We start from the raw sequence: 19,036 nt of genomic DNA on the forward strand, positions 1-19,036 counted from the left end.
TGATCAAGAAAGCAATAATATTTTAGCAAGATAGAAGCCAAAAAGACCTTGAACAGACCTCGGGAGATCGCAAGGGTTGCATGGCCATGACAGGGACTGAATTGGAATTTCAAGATTTTTGGGCCAGGGGCAAAATTGGTATGTTGCCCCAATTTTCTTATTTTTATTAAAAACCATTTTTTAACAATTAGATGAAGGATGGGGCATCCATCCATTTTTGGATTTAATTTCTATATAAGCATGTGATGCGCTCATGTAATGGACCTCTCTTTGATGAATTAAAATTTGGGCTTTTGCTTGACTTTTTGGGTCACGATTTTCTTCTTTTGAGAAAGAGAGAAGAAAGAGAAGATTTTAGGAGGGTACCCTTGGACCATCAAGGTAACTTTCTCTCTCCTCTTTCCTTTCTCTTTCTTTCTCTTGTCTTTCTCTCTCTTCTTCTTTCTTTTCTCTCTCTTCTTCTTTCCTTTCTCTCTTCTTATTTCTCTTTCTCTCTCTTCACTCTCCTGGACGACAACACAAGCAACTGTCCATGTTACTTTCTTTCTCTCTCTTCACTCTCCTGGATGGTAGCACAAGCCGCCATCCATGTTACTCTCTTTCTCTCTCTTCACTCTCCTAAACGGCAGCATAAGCTGCCATCCATGTTACTCTCTTTCTCTCTCTTCACTCTCCTGGATGGCAGCGCAAACCACTGTCCATGCTTCTCTTTCTTTTCTCTTATGTCTGGCACGACAGGGTCACCCGTCGTGCTTGACTCTTCTCGCTGCTCTCTTTTCTCTCTCTTCTGTTTGGCACAGCAGGGTCACTCGCCATGCTCGACTCTTCTCTCTGCTCTCTTTTCACCGTCTTTGTCTCATTCCTTTTCTTCTCTCCCTACTTTCTTCTCCTTCTCTTCTCACTTCTCTTCTCTTCTCTTCTTCTCTTCTCTTCTTCTCTCCTTCTTTTCGTCTCTTCACCCTTTTGGAAGTTTAGCGAGAGTTAAGTTAACCTTCACCCTCTTTTTCTCATTCCTTTTTTTCTCTCTCTACTTTCTTCGTCTCCCTTCCCTCTCTCTACTTTCTTCTTCTCACCTTTTTTTTGTCTCTTCTCCCTTTTGGAAGGTATAGCGAGAGCCAAGCTAACCTTCACCCTCTTTTTCTCATTCCTTTTCTTCTTTATCTACTTTCTTCTTCTCATTCCTTCTCTCTCCTTTCTTCTCCTTTCTCTCTTATTTCATTCTCATCTCTTCTCCCTTTTGAAAGGTTTAGCGAGATCCAAGCTAACCTACATGCTCTCTTTGATTCCTTTTCTTCTCCCTCTCTCTGAAGAACCAGGTGAAAGCTAAACTGGTCTTCGTTCCTTCATTTCTCTTTTCTCTCTCTATTTTCTCCTCTCTGTCTCCTTTTCTTCCCCCTTTAATTTCTTTATCTCACTCCCTTTCCCTGATTTTTTACCAGGGAATGATGTTTGAATCCCCTGTTAAGAAGACACCAGAAGGCTGTCCAATTGACACAAGGTTCTTTGACATCATTCCTCTATTTTCCCTTTTGAATGTACACGCTTGTGTGCATTCACCCAAAAGACAAGGTGGAGTCTTCTGACCTACTTGTCTGTATTCCTAATGTGTGTGTGTGTGGTTGTAGGAAAGAAGAAACCGGTTAAGGGAGGCGATTCCGAACCGGCTACAGGACATGGGGCATTCCATATGATCTAAGAGGGCGTCTACGCAAGCAGCCTGAGTGTGTCACAAACCCACGTGAGGTGAGTCCTGCCTCACGACCTAAATTCGTCTCTCATCGATTGGTATTCCTACCCACGTCCCCTTTATGTAGTTTCCTATAGAGCGATCTCAGGTCCTGGGTCCTCTCGAACCCGAAACCATGCCACCAGGTCATCGCTACCTGGAGGGCGAGGTTGAGGCATCTAACCAATCATATCGAAGGGGCCCAGTGCTATCAGGTGAGGACTGAAATGTCTCGTTCTCTTTCATTTGAGTTTTCTGATTGTGGTTCTTTTTTTATTTAAAAAAGCTTATATAAGGATGCAACCTTATAATGTAGAACTACGGATGCACCTAAAAAATCATCGGGAAATGTAGTTTTAATGTTGAAAAACCCTTTGATTGATCATCTCGACATATATGACCATGAAAAATAAAAAGATTTTAAGTCTAAAAATAGTGCACTTTACAACATATTATCTACACCGTCCATTTTCAAGATTTTCATATGTTTATAGATCCACTTGTTTTTAACCATTTTTGAAATTTAAAATTTTATAATTAGATATAAAAATAGATTTTGAGATAATCTTAAGAACATTTTACATCAAAATTATATACCATGATAAAATTTGAATGTGTACCTTACCTCTACAGCTGCAAATGCATCCCGTATGCCAACTACACCCTTTTGTTTTATAGTTAGCACACTCATTCTAGACAACTAGAAGAAGATAAGAACTCCTTACCGGAGTGGCTAAGATGAGTATATGGAAGTTAGCAATCTTAATTATAAAATTTAAAGCTTAAAAAATAGTATAGATCGAGAAAATCTATAACAATTTAAAAATCTTGAAAATTGATGGTCCAAAAATACATTACAACATGCTTTATTTCTAAAACTTGAAATCTACTTTCTCTTATGTCAGTGCATGTTGAGGTCAAGGTGATAAATTTGAGATATTTGGTTATCAAAACAAAGAAATTTTGGAGGTGTGCCATTGTTTAGAGCCTCGCACATATATAAACGTTTTCCTTGTTTTAAAGTTCGTTCTCAAATACACCCATTCAAATTAACCAGTTTAGAGACAGAGCACAACTCCTTTCCCTCTTACTTTTTGCCATCTCACTGCTGTTCCTCCAAAACCGTAGCTTTAATAAATTCGGCTCTTGCTTCGTCGATTGCAAAGCCCCAGCTTGGACAAGCATACTTATCCTTTCTGCTACTCGAAAATCCTAGCTTTAATGAGCTTAGTTTTTTGCCCTTTTGTCTTACTCTTCCATGCCCCTCTCCCACCCACCGACGCTGTAGCCTCTCTGTAAGCCCCTGAAGAAGGTCGCTTGCCCTCTGCTGCTTATCTTGAACATTAGGTAAGTGTTTTTTTTTAATTTTTAATTTTTATTGTTTAATTTTTAATTTTTATTTTGTACAGAACTCCTTTCTATGCAATGCGTAAGTACGGGTTATGAGTTGTGTAATGTAAAAAGATGGGATTTGGGATATGATTACAAGAGAATGTGAGTGCTGGAGCAAGAGATTGAGAGGGAAAGGGTTTTGGTTGAGTGTGTTGTATCAGTTTTTTTGGTTTATTCTGTGGTTTTTTTTCCTTTCTCAAATTTTTCTTTTCATATTTAGCCATATATTTTGTTTACATTGCAATACTACCTTTAACGGATTCGTGCATGTGATTTTAGTATTTGTTTAATTCTATTTCATAATTATAACGATGAAATCTTTTCTTGGACACGTCTTGGTTTCTGAGTTCATGTTTTCTGGGCTCCCGCACACCCACTCACCCAGGGCTCGAGGCATGAAGTGGGTGTGCGGGAGTTTGCACTGAATTAAACAAACTAAGAAAAGATTTCATCGTTTGCAGTGAAAACTCCTGCACACCCACTCACCTAGGGCTCTCTGCGCATGGAGTGGGTGTGCGGGAGTTTGCACTGAAAATTGCGTGCGTCTTTCACCCCCCTCAAAAACCCTAGCCTCTCGTGTTATCTTTCTTCTCTTCACAATCTCCCTCTTTGAGCCTACCTACCTTTCGTTCTCTCTCTCTTTCTCTCTTACTTGTGTGAACAACCATGTGCGAGCAACATAGAAAGAGCAACCTATGCGAGCAAGAGCAACCTCTCTCTCTCTCTCTCTCTTGCCCTGTGCGAGCAATAGTAACATCTCTCTCTCACACCCTGTGCGAGTAAGAGCAACCTCTCTCTCTGTAAAAAATTTTTAGGGCTTTCCTTTTTTTTTTTTTTTTTCTCTGCTATAAATTTGCTTTAAAAAAATTTAGGGTTTTCCTTATTTTTGATACCCCAAAAATTTGATAATCTGATTTTCTTGATTCATAATATTTGATGCCCCAAATGCATGTAAAAAATCAGAGTGCTATCCATGCTGCTTAATTTTTTTTGTGATTGTTTTTGTTCTCCATTGCTTGTGCCTGTTGTGATGAACATAACCAATTTGAGTTGGGAAGTTTTTACTGAGATTAGTTTCAGAAAACTGTAGAAATATATCTCTAAGTTTTTTATTTTTTATTTTGTTTTTGTTATGGTTTTGGGAAATGTTAACATATGTTGTTTTCTTTGGTCATTCACCACATTCTTTTGGTTTGCATAGACAATATTTCATCATCATCATCATCATTTTAGCCTTTTCCCAATTAATTGGGGTCGGCTACATGAATCCTGGTTCTCCATTTTGCTCTATTAAAAGTCATATCCTCAGTGAAGGCATAAGTCCCCATGTCTTTTTAGACTACTTTCAACCATGTCCTTTTGGGCCTACCCCTTGCCCTTTTCAGTCCTTCCACTTGAGCTAACTTGCACGTCTTAACAGGTGCTATACTTGGTGGTGCCACACATGGCCAGCCCACCTAAGTCTACTATTTTATTTTGCAAATGGCATGAGAAAGTGATTTTTTTTTTCATGAAAACATTTATACAAGCTCAAAGAAGAGTTTCACAGATTTTAGTGCATGAAATATACTGCATAACCTTGGGCACATTATCACTCCAACTATGTTTTAAAGAATTCAGAGAATTTCGCATTATTTGCCCAAATGATTTGATTTTGGAACTGGGGAATGGCTGCGTTTGATAAATTTCAAGAGACCGAAACAATTCAAATGATTTGTTGACGAGTATAAATGCAAGCAAGTGAGCTGTAGTCACAAATGCTATTTACGGTTCAGTGCCCTTCTTTATGTGGCATTGTTTATGGTTTGTTTATGGCTGTACCTGATACATTCAAATGATTTGTTTATGGTTCAGTGTCCTTTATGTGGCTTCCCAACTATCTTTATGCAAAGTTGTGAGCTGTAGTCACAAATGCTATTTACCTAATAAAAGAAGTGCACTTCATTATTGTTTCAGAAAATAAAGGACTACAAATACCTATTGTATTAGTAAATTTATGTGGGCTGTATTGTTTTCTGTGACAGACAATTTGTCATGCTGCATGGATACATCCTTATATCTGTACTTTCCATCTCCTTGATGAATGGGGGATGTTAGCAAATGATTTGTTTATGGTTCAGTATCCTTCTTTATGTACCATATTTTACATATGATGCCTACTACAAAGAAAGGTGGGAGAATTATGTAAAGGAAAAATTATAGGGATAATAGCTTAGGGCTAGCCCTGCCTTGTTGAGATTGCTGTGCTATGCAACTGGTGGAATTGTTGCTAAACATAGAAAGCTTCCATGTAAGAACCTCTTATTAATAGATAATTCTCAATTATGAAAATTTTTGGTTGCAACCATTTTCTTCAAGGACCAAGTATTTCAAATCATATGAGAGCCACCCTTCATTGGTGATTTATATTGGGATGCATATGCTCTACATGGGATTTCTTTTCTAGTTTAGAAATCTTTAAATCTAAATTCATAAAGGCTAACAAACGATGGGGTTTGACCCTTGCGCAGGCTCAGTTGTATGCCCCCTTGTTCTGTTCATAGATATGAACTGTAGTTTCTTTTCACTAGATTGGTTCCATTGGAGTTAATAACTAATCAAGAAACACTCAAGAGTGGTACAAATAGTTTAGGCTTTTGAGAAGAAAAAGGATATCTGTGAGAAGAACAATATTACAGGTAGTTTCCAGCTTTCCCATTGACAAACAAGTGAAATTGAAAGCACCACAGTTCATTCATCAAACAGGGTTTCCAGCTTTCTTCACCCTACCAATTTTCACCTGCATCCTAGGAATCCCAGAATCCAGGAAAGTCAGCAGCAGAGGTGATACCTCGGGAGACTGCAGTGAAAGTTATCAAAAGCGACCTTACTGATATCAGCAGCAACCAGCTGCAGTTTTGATAAAAAATGAACCATCAAGATGGCTCCAAAATGTACAAACATAATTTTAAAAATTGAGTCCATTAGTTGGACAAGTAAGACTTATAGATCATGCTACTAAGACTTGATCAAACTTGATTGATTGTATTGCTGAAAGTCAGCAGCAGAACTCTTATCAATTGATTAACAATGATGCATACTACTATCAATTGTAGTTACAGTTAATTGTCATTAAGAGTCAAAATAACCATTCAGTAGCCTTTCATTTTTTATGGTTCTATTATTTTCTTATCTAATTTATTTGGTTGATTATTTTTATTGCATTTTAGGGGGTCTATACCATTCTTCTTTCTTGATTTATTGTGGATGAAATGACTATAAAATGGTTGGGTTACATAATGTATGGATTAAATTGGTTATTTAACAGGTCTCCAGGTTTGATAAATTCCAGGTGGTACCATACACAAGTATCTAGGCTCCCTCTAAATTCCTAGTAAGTTACAAAAAAAAGTATTTTCCAGGACAAGAGCTAGAACATCTAGCTTCACAGGGAGAAGGAACTTCCAGGTTCTCGATAACACCATGCTTCCAGTTGTCAAACAGGCCCTAAAACCCTGACTTTAATCAGCACAATTCTTGCTGCTTCTATTCCAAAACGGTAGCTTTAATCTGTTCAGTTCGTGTGAGCTGAGCTTAATAGGGTTGATTATGCCTTCTTCTGTTCTATTTGAAGTGAGAAGACAAGCTGAAGAGTCGGTTGAGAAGCTTGTAAATCATGATAGAGACCATAAAGTATTCAATTCTGGCGATTCAGTGTTCTCAGACAAGGATAAGATGGTATTTCTTTGAATTCGTCTGTTTAATTTTATTTTTTACTTTTAGCAAACTAAGAGAAGTGCTTGAAATTGTAACTGCATGTTAGGGTTCTCTCTCTCTCTCTCTATCTCTCTCTTTCTCTGCAACTCTGATGATTCAGTCTTCTCAAACACCAATGACATGATATTGCTTTGATTGAGTGGCACCTTCAATCCTTTCTTTTGGTAGAAAAAGAAGAAAGCATCAAAATTAAGTAGTAACTGTATTATAGGTCTCTCTCTCTCTCTCTCTCTCTCTCTCTCTCTCTCTCTTTCTCTCTCTCTCTCTCTCCCTCCCTCCCTCCCTCCCTCCCTCCCTCCCTCTCTCTCTCTCTCTCTCTCTCCCTCCCTTCCTCCCCCTCCCTCCCTCTCTCTTCCTGTAAATCTGATGATTTAGTCCTCTTAAACACCTGTAATGGTATTTTTTTGACTTGGGTGGTAGTACCTTCAATACCATTTGTTGTTGGAAAAAGAAGAAAGCTTGGAAATTATGTTTCTCTCTGAGATACTTCTTTCTCTTCATAGAACCATTTGTCAAGTCCTAGATTTAATATGCACAAATTTGGAAGCCAAAATTAAAGGTCAATAGCAATAGCACGTATCTCTCTGACGTTTCAGTCGGTTTAAATGCCCATATACTGGTTGTTCTTTGAGTATCTGGTATCTTGAATCCTCCCTTTTTCCCGAAAAGAAGAACACTTCAAAATTTAAAAATAATTGTATTTGACCTCTCTCTCTCTCTTTATGCAACTTGGACTATTCAATCATCATAAACACTTAAGATGATATATCTTTGAGTTTCTCATTCTATTTTCCTTTTTCTGTCAGAAAACATGAACTTTTCAACATTGTTATTCAATCCCCTCCTACCCCTCTATTAGATTAGCAATGAGAATTACTAATGGAAGTGTTTTGTTTATTTGTCTAGTTATCCCTTATCAAATGAGATTAATCCTTTCTTCCTTTTCTCAGAGAGAGCAAGGTAAGAGGAAGTTCTCATGGAGAAATGAAACTGATGAATCCTTTGCTAGGTATCCTCTTGTTCACAGTAGAATGCTTCTCTCTTTCTCTCTCTCTATTTTATTTTACCGAATCTGTGTGTTGCATAAATTAAAATAATTTCTTTTCTAGATAATGGTTCTATCTTTAACAATTTCAGGCAAACAAGTGATTGTGTTTCCTCTAATTGAGTGTGTTGGGGCAACAATATTTTTCTAAGTTGTACTCTTTCTCCTTTTTTTTTTTTTTGAAGAACTTAAAATTTACCTCTGCATATACACTCTGTGCATATCATTTTGTTTTCCTTTACTTGAAATTTTATCACCAAATATTCTTACTTAAATATTGTAACGATAATAAATTCTATTCTCATCAGATGAAAGTAATGTATTCCTGTTTCTATTAAATCGATTATATGAAAGATACATTATTCATTTTGATTATTTATGTACTTGATTTATTTCTGGATTTTCAGATATGATGAAGTTTATTTATTTATTTATGTATGTTTTTTGAAGAGACGATATGATCAAGTTTATTGCCATATATATATATATATTTGTTTGTAGGGCCGTCTACGGGCCAGGCTTAGCTTGCATCTTGCCTTGCCCAAGCCTGACCTGGATATTATTGAGCTAAGCCCAGGCATGGTCCAGGCTTGAAATAAATTCTTATTTTGGAGTGGGCTTATCTCCGGTCTGAATCTGTTTGTCCAGGCCCAAGCCCAACCTGGCCCGAATTTAAATCTTTGCCTAGATAGTGATGCTTCCAGTTTTATTTTGACACCTTTTTGTAACTCTCCTGTCCCACTAGCTCACTCTCTCTAGCTGATGTGGGACTATACCACTAAATTCTATCTCGTGAGAAGTAGATTGCTCGTGCGCATTGGCCATTTTGAGCATGACCCTCCTCCCTTTCTCTCTCTTCTTTCACCTCATCCTCCATCCACTCTCTTCTCTCTCTCTCTCTTCATACCCGGAGATGGCAACATTACTGGTTTGATATGCAACATGCTCATTTTATCTTCTTTGTGCATTCTCCTCCAATGGCTGCCTAAACTATGCCCCCTTTTTCTATGGTTAAATGCCAAAACCTAAAGCTTTTGTTCTGAACATTATTACAGTTCCTGGTAATAGCTCCTGTCCTTCTAAAGCTATTCTCTTCTTTAAAGAAATGGTTGAAGTAGGGAGACACAGACTACTTTCACATTGTTGATCATTGCCTGTGCTAAGATGCTTGCTTTACATAAGGACAATGCTGCCATGGCCATTCTCTGACATTAGGGTTTGATTCTGGAGTTTGGGAGTGAGGTGGAGATCAGGGGTTGGGTTTTCATATGTGGGTCTTGGGTCAATTCAGTTTCATGGAATTCTATCATAAATGCTCATGTGAAAGGTGGAGAGATGAAGTTGCAGAAGAATGGTTCAACAAAATTCCTTGAGATATAGCTATGGTTACTTGGGCTGCATTAATGGTCATTTATGTGCAAAAATTGCCAATTTGATGAAGGTTTAAAGGTTCTTGATCAAATAGGCTTTGCAGGGATTGAACCCAATGACGCAATTCTTGCTCGTGCACTCGCTGGTTGTGCCCATTTGGGAGAGTGAGAGAGAGTAAAACAAAAGCATGTCAGAGGGTAGAGAATATAGAAAATTTAATGAGACCAAAGAGAGAGAATGTTTCCTATGAGCATTGTTCAGATTAAGGGAGTGAGAGATGTGAGGCTAGAGAGAGGGGCCATACATAGACTGAAATTTTGAGAGAGGGTTTTGTTGAGAGATAGAAAATAAAAAGAAGAGGATGAATTTATTGGTGTTAATTAATATGTTATGCATCTTGTGGTGCACAACCATGTGATAGTCAAAATGGTAGAGCATGACCCCTGGTGGAGTTCAAATGGAGTGTGTTTCGTCTTGTTTTAATTTGATGGGGTGTAAATGGAGTGCATTTTGTAGCCTTCTAATTTTGAAAGACTATAATCCACAAATAAAATGTTGTCCACAAACCATATGATTTAAAGGTTTACATGTTTATGGACTAGGCATTATATATTTATGATATCATACTATAAAAAACTATTTTATAGTATATGGATTATGACAATTATACTCCACAAACTATACATGAACTATATACTACATAGTCTACATATAGGCTATATAATTTTTAGCCAAGCTCGAACCTGGTTTGAACTTAAAACTGGCTTATACTTGCTGTCCCAGGGCTGGGTCCACAGGCCTTAAATTCAGGCCTAAATTTGTTGGAAGAACTGCCTGTCCTAAAATCCTGGAGGTTGGCCTGGCCCATTAGCAGCCTATTTCTTGGCCATTGGTGTTATTCTTATTCTTTTTATTCTCATGAATTCAAACATTTGAATTTATTCCCCCATACATTGTTCTGAGAATTCTATTATTTTCCCTCGACACTTTATTTTATTAATTATTCTGAACTTTCGAGGAGATGCAATGGAAAATTTTTGTTGTTGACCTTTAGGATGTGTAATTTTCATTTTCCTTTTGATTTCCTCTTAGATTTAATGCAATAATATAATTATTTATGTTTCCTATTCTCGAAAAATTATTTTCTGTTTCTATATACAGGATGCGTAAGATTGCACAACAAAGGAAATCACTACCAATTGCTTCAGGTAAATATCATTTATTCAGGATCAACCCCTAAATCATATTTCCTTCTGTCAAACTCATTTTTTGATTTCACTTGTAAAGCTGTGTGTGTGTGGAATTATTGACTAGTAGCTAGGTTGTTGAAGGTGCTAATCACTGCCCAGGTGAAAACACCTCACCTTGCTTGGAAAACTTATCATTTATGTGGTATTCAAAGCAAAATTTTTGTCTATAAAGTGATATTCATATGTATTGCACATACATTCATACAGACACATACACACACATTACATTGTAACTTATTATATATAAAATAACTTACACACACCCTTGTCTCACAGTATATATATAGACATGCTTTGTTGTTACTCATGCACTATGATTGATATTGAGTTATGAAAAATTCGTCTTATGTAAGTGTCCAAGATTTTAAGTCAGATTTTATTATGTTTTATTTTAATCACGTGCATACACATGTGTTCTTTGTCAGTATGATGTGCATTTTAATTGTTTGCTATTATCTATGAAATTTAGCTTTTAAGTTACTCATTATCGAGTTCAATTCATTATATTTTTTTGTGGTATCTGTCACTTTCAATATTGTGACATTCATTCTTTTCAGCATTTTCAATCTTCTCGTAACCAGATTCCTACTTTTAATGCTACACTTGTCTATACAAAAATGTTTGTTTATGTTTCACATATTCACGTCTTATTTCTGATCTTTGGATACTGTAGTTGAGAGAAGAGTTGTGGACGAAGTAAGGAAGAATGACACGCTGATAATAGTCGGTGAAACTGGAAGCGGGAAAACAACGCGTAAGTTCCCTATTCTTTGTGTAAGCTTTTTCTGATGTCACTTTCTTCTTATTTTTTTGAGTGTCAACTTTTATACTTATTTTCTTGGATAATCGACATTTAGTGGACATCGGAGAAATAGAGGAATATAATAGTTGTAGTAGTTATGTTAAATTTCATTTTTTTATGAGAAAAAGAAAAATAGTTGCGGTACAGCTAAAGGAGGGACTCCTACACATGACATAGTAAACAATTGTCCTAGAGACCCTAATGCAATCTAGGACATTAGTCTCTTCAATGGCTACGCTATGTACTGCTGGGTTATGATTTTTATCGAAATACAGCCTTTAGACTTCTTCTATCTTCTTTGAGCCTCACTGAAACGGTTGTCATTTACTAACACGAGGGATCGCAAGAGTATATTAAGGGAAGTGTGATATACTAATCTTGAGTTTAGGTTAAATTTCTCTGCGTTCTCCTTGAAATTTGTAACTCCAATCATGATCGACCACCAATTCTTTAGTCTATGCTGTAGAGTATCATTTGTATTATTTGTATAGTGTTCTATTTATTTATGCTCTAGTCCATATTCATTGGCAATTAATGTAGCCTTTGAAAACGCAATTTTGGATTCTCGATTCAAAGAGGGCACTCAAAGGCCTAGAGAGTTTGAAAAAAATTATATATAGTAGATTATGCACTTCAATGGGAGTGTGTGTGTTGACTGAACAAGGGTTGGGTGGTTTATGGCCTTGGTTAAATTCAAAACCTTTACCCTTGGGTATGTTGCACGATTGAGAAGGGTTCATAGTGCGCCATTCCTTATTGAGGTCAGAGAGATGCTCAGAGATGATGTTTGTAGGTCAGGACAAGTATGTGGTCTCTAGTGTGAGGTTGATGGCTTGTGAGAGTAAGGGCCAATGCCTCAACAAACTTTTGTACGACATGTACACATGACAACTGCATTTGTTGGAAACACCCCTATTGAGGGATACGTGTACACGTGCATAGAGAGAGTCTCCTTTGCATTGTAGTGACAAGTGCTATGTTTGCTCTTAAAGGGGGACCACATTTTGGAATCACGGTTCCACCGCTTATTGGGGCCAATTTTGACAAGTCAATCATGAGCCTTTGCATAAGTTTGTGTGTTATGGGTCTTTGTTTGGTTGATTAGAGAACATAGTTGTGGACTATGGTTATTGGGTCTGGTTGAGTCTTTATAATCACTTATTTTGACCCATTGGTACCGGTCCACTTCTTGATATTCTATTTTTGGAATTACAAATCTTTTTGTGAATTTTAATTGTTTTTTGAGAAATTTGAAAAATTATTTTTGCTGTGAAATCCTAGAAAAGGTTATTTTCAAATTTTTTAGAATAAGGGAACATGTGGGCCCCTTGGATCCAACCCCACATGTGTGCTGCCCTCACATGGAGGGACATGTGGTCTATGGGGCCCACTTGAGGCCCATAGGGGTGGTATGCCCCACTTATTTTTAAGTGGTATTTTTTTTTTAATTTTGTCAATATAATATTTTAAAAGAAAAGAATGTGTCCTAGCTTTGTGGGAGTTTGTTTTGACTAAGTAAAAGTTATCTTTGACTTCCTACAAATTTTGTAAAAGATAATATGAAGTTCTAGATTGAATATAATCCTATTTAAATTAGCAGTTGGATTTGGATCAAATTATAACGGATAAGCAATACGTAAAGAAGGAATTCTAGTCCAAATAGAAGAAGGAATTCTTCCTATATAAACACCATTGAACCTATTTCTATACACATTTCTCTCTCCTCCATGCACCAGATCTCTCTCTCATTAGAATTTCTTATTCTCTCTCCTCCCTTCCAAAAGGGTCGTGCCACCCAAAATTTGATATGACAAGGGTGACACATTGAAACCCTAATTAGGCTTTTGCTGTTTGGAGAAGAAAGAGGGGTACACCCATCCATATGAGGATTCTATGCCTTTAAGCCAAACCCTAATTTGTTCCGAAGCATTCCTACAAATCGTAGTTAAGTTTCCATGCTCTTTAAAACCCTAGAGAAAGGGATATTGTCTGTGAAAGCTTCCCATCTCTGAAATTCCAGCAAAATCAAAAGTGATAAAAGTGCGCCATCGGTCAGGAAATCAGGTGTGGGGTGTATCAAGTCTTATGGGGGTGTAACGCTAAGCATGTTCAAGTAAGTCTTCTTGGTCGCTTTTATTTTATGTGATTTTCATAGAACATATAGAGACCGTTTGGGTACGTAGAAATCTATTACGTGACAATAGATTACAAGGAAATATGACATTTACACTTTTTGGGTACAATTTAATAGTAAGAAAATGGAAAGACATTACCCGAGATTACGTGAGATTATCGATTACGCAAAAATGTATTACAAGGTTGACGGGTAATCTTGGGAAATCTTTCGCGTTCGTCTCTCTGCCCTAACCCCACTTAAAAAAACATTTCATTCTCTCAAGTATACGCTTTATAATTATTAAGGTAAGTAGAAAGTGAAAGTAGGGGATATGACAAGGGGAATCTAAATTGACAATTTTCTACTGCAATCATAATAAATCCCTCCCTCCCCATTTTGGTTGTAGTTCTCATCTGACTCTCATATAAAAACAATTTTTTTTTAATAATTAGTGAGTAAAAGTAAAGGGAAATCTAAATTGATTTGAATAGTTGTAGAACTTGATGAGGGACAATTTTCTATTGCAAACATAATAAAAATTTTTCTACATCCCTCTATCCCCAATTTGGATTGTAGACCGCCATCAACTCTAGTATAAAAACAAAAATAATAAAAATAATAATTGGTAATCGATGAGAAATTATACAACACAATCATTATAAAAAATTTCACACAACATAATCCTCATAAGAGATTAGTAAAAGCTCAATTGAAATAATATACCTCTTTAGTCCCCTCCAATGTTTCAAAATTTTCTATTGCAATTACCAAACCTTCTAGTTTACTAATCAAACTTCTTCCTATTTTTTAACTTGTACCATAAAGATTTTGATTGCAATTACCAAACCTTCTAGTTTATTAATCAAACTTCTTCCCATTTTTTAACTTTTACCATAAAGATTTTGATTTTGGTATCATAAATTTATTGCTTATTTGAAATTTTATATAGAAAGACATTTGAAAGACTTCTATAAAAAATAAATAAAAATAAGGCTTATCACAATAAAATCATATTATTCCAATGGCTTATCATGTTGAAACCAAAGTCTAATCATGTTAGCCAAACATAGCCATATTTTTCATATTTGGATGGTAATGCATTTCTCATATTTCTTCCATACATAGCCAAACAGTAGCAATGTATTTTCCAGGTTGCATCTAAATACTACCCAAACAGTGACAATCCATTTGCAGGTAATGTATTACGCCCGTAATATATTTCACAGAATATATTTCCAGGTATCTAAACGGCCCCATATTGTACTTAAATTCATAGTGGAAGACGAGATATTGTTTCTAGGTTGTATTTATTTACTTGGGCAGTAAAAGGAAAGGTCATAGTTTGTATTTGGGATTTACTTTTTTTGATTTACAACAATAAATTATATCTCATATAAGTGGAATTCAGGTATATTAATAAAAGTCAAAAAGGAAAATTTTTGAATTTATTACCTTGAGTTCCACATAGCCATAACTTGCAAGTTTTTTGTTATTTTAGTGTATTCACTACTTTTGTTCTTTTGGAAGATGCATATTTGTGCATCTCCTATTTGTAAATCTTTTGTGTCAATACACGTACAGTTTGGTTATACAAAAAAACAAGAAGTTGTAATCTTTGCTAGAACGAAGCTTGTCTAACTTGGTTTGTCTTGATCGCAGAACTCAACTATTGACCTGGCCGAGTTATTCAAGCGAGTGGACTTGTCCGAGTACATGTTGAGTTTGAAAAAGCCCTAAAAAACCAAAAAAAGGAAAATCCCAAAAATAAAAAAATAGAAAATGTGGTAAAATTTAAAAAATTAGAAACAATAATACAAGTGTACAAAAGATAGAAAATGATACTAATTTGATGAATACTTACTGAAATTATTTAATAATCCCTTATAACATATTGTAACTATGATTTATGTTTAAAAATACATATTGTAATATGGGAAAAGTTTATATAGAGCCTAGGCTCTAAACAATCAAATTAAAGCCTACCTCAAAAATTTCACTAGAAGAGGTTGTTTTGATGCTCAAATAACCTCAAATTGATCATCTCGACATCAAGATGCACAGACTGGAGGAAAAAATGGATTTCAAGTTTTGGAAATAGTGCATCTTGTAACGCATTTTTCGACCGTCAATTTTTAAATTATTCAAGTTTTCATAGATTTGCTGGATCTACACTATTTTTGAAGCTTTAAATTTTATAATTATAGATGAAAATACATTTTAAGGTTAGTCAAGATTTCCACTATTGAAACCACATTTCTTGACACTATTTGAAGTTGAGCTCTAATTTGATTTTTTAGAGCCTCGGCTCTATTCAAACCGCACCCTTGTAATATAGAATTCCCATCATTCCAGTGATAATTCAAATGAGGTATATCAATTTCCATTTCACATTAAAGAATAAAGATCTAAAGGTCAAATTTATATACAGATATACACTGTAAGTCTCAGAGAGAGTACTTGAATGCTAATAATTTGCACTCTAATACCAAAAGGAGCGTTGTGGAAACAATTATGGACCTTGGTGTTAGGGAGGGTCTTCCTCCTAAATTTGCAGTCCTTAACCCATAGTTGCCAAGGCTGGTTCATGTGTCATGCTCATTGCCGCGTTGGCTCTGTTACTCACCATTGCCACAGCCTCTGTTGGCCACCTCTGTGGTTCTGTTGGGCAGTACGTTAACATTCCCACCCAATATCTTTGGCCTCCTCTTCCTCCTCTCCACTATAGGCCCCACCATCTTAGCCATCATCATCTTGCTTCCCTTGGCTTTGGTTGACTCTCCTCGTCCCACCTCTCGGGATGTCATCTGGCTCCTTAGCAAGTCCATCTTCAAGATCCCTCTTGTTGATTGCTGGTCTTTCACGCTCCACCAGCCATATCTCTATTAGATCCTCCTAGAATATGTAATCCAAGTTGATAGGATTGTAACCTTCTTCTCCCTCCTCTATTGCCTCTACTTCAAGTTCAGACTAGCCTGTGCAACCTCTCGAGTTTCAAGTTTCAACCTTTTCCTGAATGTACTCCAATTTCTCTAACACCCTATAATGAAACAAATTTGACAGAGGATCCTGAATGCAATCTTCTGTTGGTTGGGTTTGTTGCCTCCAATGTATTTCTTGCCATTTTACTAACAAAACAAATACAAACTAGTCAAATTGCAGTACAATCAGCCATGCTAGTCATACTACGATTTATAACTCATGGAAGTTTGAATTCTATCTTGGAACTAAGTGGCCTCAACTAGTTCCCAAGAGATTGGGGCCTTGTGCATCTGTGTAATAAGCAAGCTAAAATAGCAAAGCACCCATTTGCAATTTACAAACTACAACAATCTAACTATAGACATTATTTCACAATTTAAAATAGCCACAATACACTACTGTAAATAGGAAAACAAACCCTATATAACCAAAAATCTTTGTTTTTGTTGCCAAATTGAATAGACCCAATCCAGGAATAAAAAACAACTTCCACTAACAATTTAAGTACAAATAATGTTCCTGAAAGTTCAGAATAAATAAGGAAATATGACTTAAAAATAATATAAACAGCTGGGAAGACTTACTCACGAATGCTTAAGGTCATCCCCACAGGACTTAGCATACCCCACAAGCTATTTGCTAACCGATGGCGCACTCCAATCCTATTGACCTTGCTGAATTTTCTGAGTCAGGAAGCTTCCTTGGGCTATACCTTACAAAATTAGGATATTGGGTAGCTTAAACACAATTAGAGTTTCTAGACCCCTTTATAAACTTAAGTGGCATGCCATTGTGTGGCACCTCCCCTTAAAACCAATTAGGATTGGGCGTACCTTGCTCTTAAACCTTAAAGACAAAATCATTGAAACAGATGCCTCTGAGGGGGATATGGAGGTATTTTGAAGCAAAAAATTAAAGACAAAGAACAATTAGTTCGATTTACTTCAGGAACTTGGAATAATGCTCAACAAAATTATTCAACAACAAAAAGGGTAGTATTAACCATTGTTAAAGTAATATTAAAATTTCAGAGTGATATGTTAAATAAAAAATTCTTGCTTAGAATAGATTGCAAATCTGCCAAAGAAGCATTAGAAAAAGATGTTAAAAATGTAGCTTCAAAACAAATATTTGCTAGATGGCAGGCCATTTTATCAAATATGTTGAAGGAGAAAATAATTCTCTTCTTGATTTTCTAACTCGTGAATTCTTGCAGAATGGCCTAGATCGACCCTAAGGAAAAGGCTATAGAATACATTGATAAGCGAGCAACAATGGGATATTCCCCTCAAGACCAGAAAATAACTCTCTTTAGATTCTTCTCTCTTCAAAAAGTCTTAACAGTCGAAGACAAAGATCTATCAGTAACCCCTCTTGAACCTGCTAAAAAATGCATGGGACCAACGACGTATTTCCCAGTCAAAACTTTGAAAAAAGATAGAGATTGTTATGAGAAATTTTTAATTCAAACTAATAGGGCTTATATAAAGCATGAGTAGAGATCTATAAACGAAATTGCTTATTCAAAGCTCAGAATAATAAAAGTATTATCACTTGAAGAGTTTACTGCTGGTAACCTGATATATTTATGGAAAGATCTTATAGAGGGAGAGAATTCTAATAGATCATTTTCTTCAGCATATTTAAAATAAATAAATTATTTTGATTATATGGATGTCTGGACTAATGTTTTATATTATCAAAATCGGGGTTATACCCATACATGGATGATCTGGAGCTGTGAAAGTTGCATCGAAGAATCTTTCCCGAATTGGTTCTTAGTTTGGTGGAAGCATTTTGAGGCAAAAATGGAAATCTTACCAAAAAGACTTTTAGATCTTTTTTATGCGAAAGTGGGATATAATGATAATTCAATGATGCATTTCATGATGGAAAGACATATCCCAGGGATAATCAGATGGAAATTTGATATTGAGAAAGAAAGGGACCCTCCTATATTAATAAAGGGAAGATGGTTCGGGAAACGAAATATTGAGCAACATTTTATGGGAGATGAAGAAAATATGTCCCAGAATTTTGATGAAGAAATGGAGGACCCAGAAACAGAAGACAAGTTGTTCAACTCTGAACACTGGAGTCAGGGTGAAGACTGAACTCAGGCTTATGTCTAATGCTTATTTGTCCAAAAGCAAGCTTATTAGCCTTAATTACTCTTAAAGAAAAGAAGCAGAGACATTTCTCAGACGGATGACTTCAACATACTATAACCTTTCCACCTAGCTGCTATTCGAAGATTCTTTGATGCCAGCCTACCCTAAAAGCAAAAAGGAATCCTGCTACCTTACTGAACCCTCTGACAGCAAGGACACCTATCTGTTAAAAACAATCAATAAAGTATGCCACCCCTACAGTCACATGCTGAAGATAGTTTTTCGAAGCCACCAGATATTAGAAAAATTTTAGCTACCCATGTAAATGAATCCAAGACCTCTGCCATCTGTAAAGCCACATGCTCAAGGGGAAGATTCCCGAAGCTACCTGTTTGTACCACATGCTGAAAGAAATAAAGTTTAGAAGCCACCCATTGATACTTAGATCCTTAAGGATAACCATGCTAAAAAAACTGACAGACCACCTA

The 19,036-nt window shown here is 36.2% G+C and overlaps 1 protein-coding gene across 9 annotated transcripts in view; it reads left to right on the forward strand.

Annotated features, from left to right (window-relative positions):
* The first annotated feature begins 2,752 nt into the window (after positions 1-2,752).
* LOC18429714 (RNA helicase family protein) overlaps positions 2,753-19,036 on the forward strand; it is a 33,249-nt gene continuing 16,965 nt past the window's right edge. For 4 of the 9 annotated variants that reach the window (XR_016042998.1, XM_088849981.1, XM_088849980.1 and 1 more), the window contains exons 1-5: positions 2,753-3,073; positions 6,426-6,835; positions 7,825-7,883; positions 10,452-10,498; positions 11,214-11,294. Coding sequence is in view for 4 of the 9 variants with exons in the window: in XM_006838997.4 (XP_006839060.2) it covers positions 6,707-6,835; positions 7,825-7,883; positions 10,452-10,498; positions 11,214-11,294 (316 nt within the window). In the remaining 5 variants the exon portion in view is untranslated. Of the gene's footprint in view, positions 3,074-3,216; positions 3,919-6,425; positions 6,836-7,824; positions 7,884-10,451; positions 10,499-11,213; positions 11,295-19,036 lie in introns of those variants that run through there. The other 5 variants (XM_088849979.1, XM_088849976.1, XM_088849982.1 and 2 more) reach the window with 5 other exon arrangements.

This window comes from Amborella trichopoda, chromosome 10 (assembly GCF_054954075.1).
Source record: "Amborella trichopoda isolate Santa Cruz 75 chromosome 10, AtrichopodaSantaCruz75HAP2 v2.0, whole genome shotgun sequence".
In the NCBI taxonomy this organism is placed as follows: Eukaryota; Viridiplantae; Streptophyta; class Magnoliopsida; order Amborellales; family Amborellaceae; genus Amborella; species Amborella trichopoda.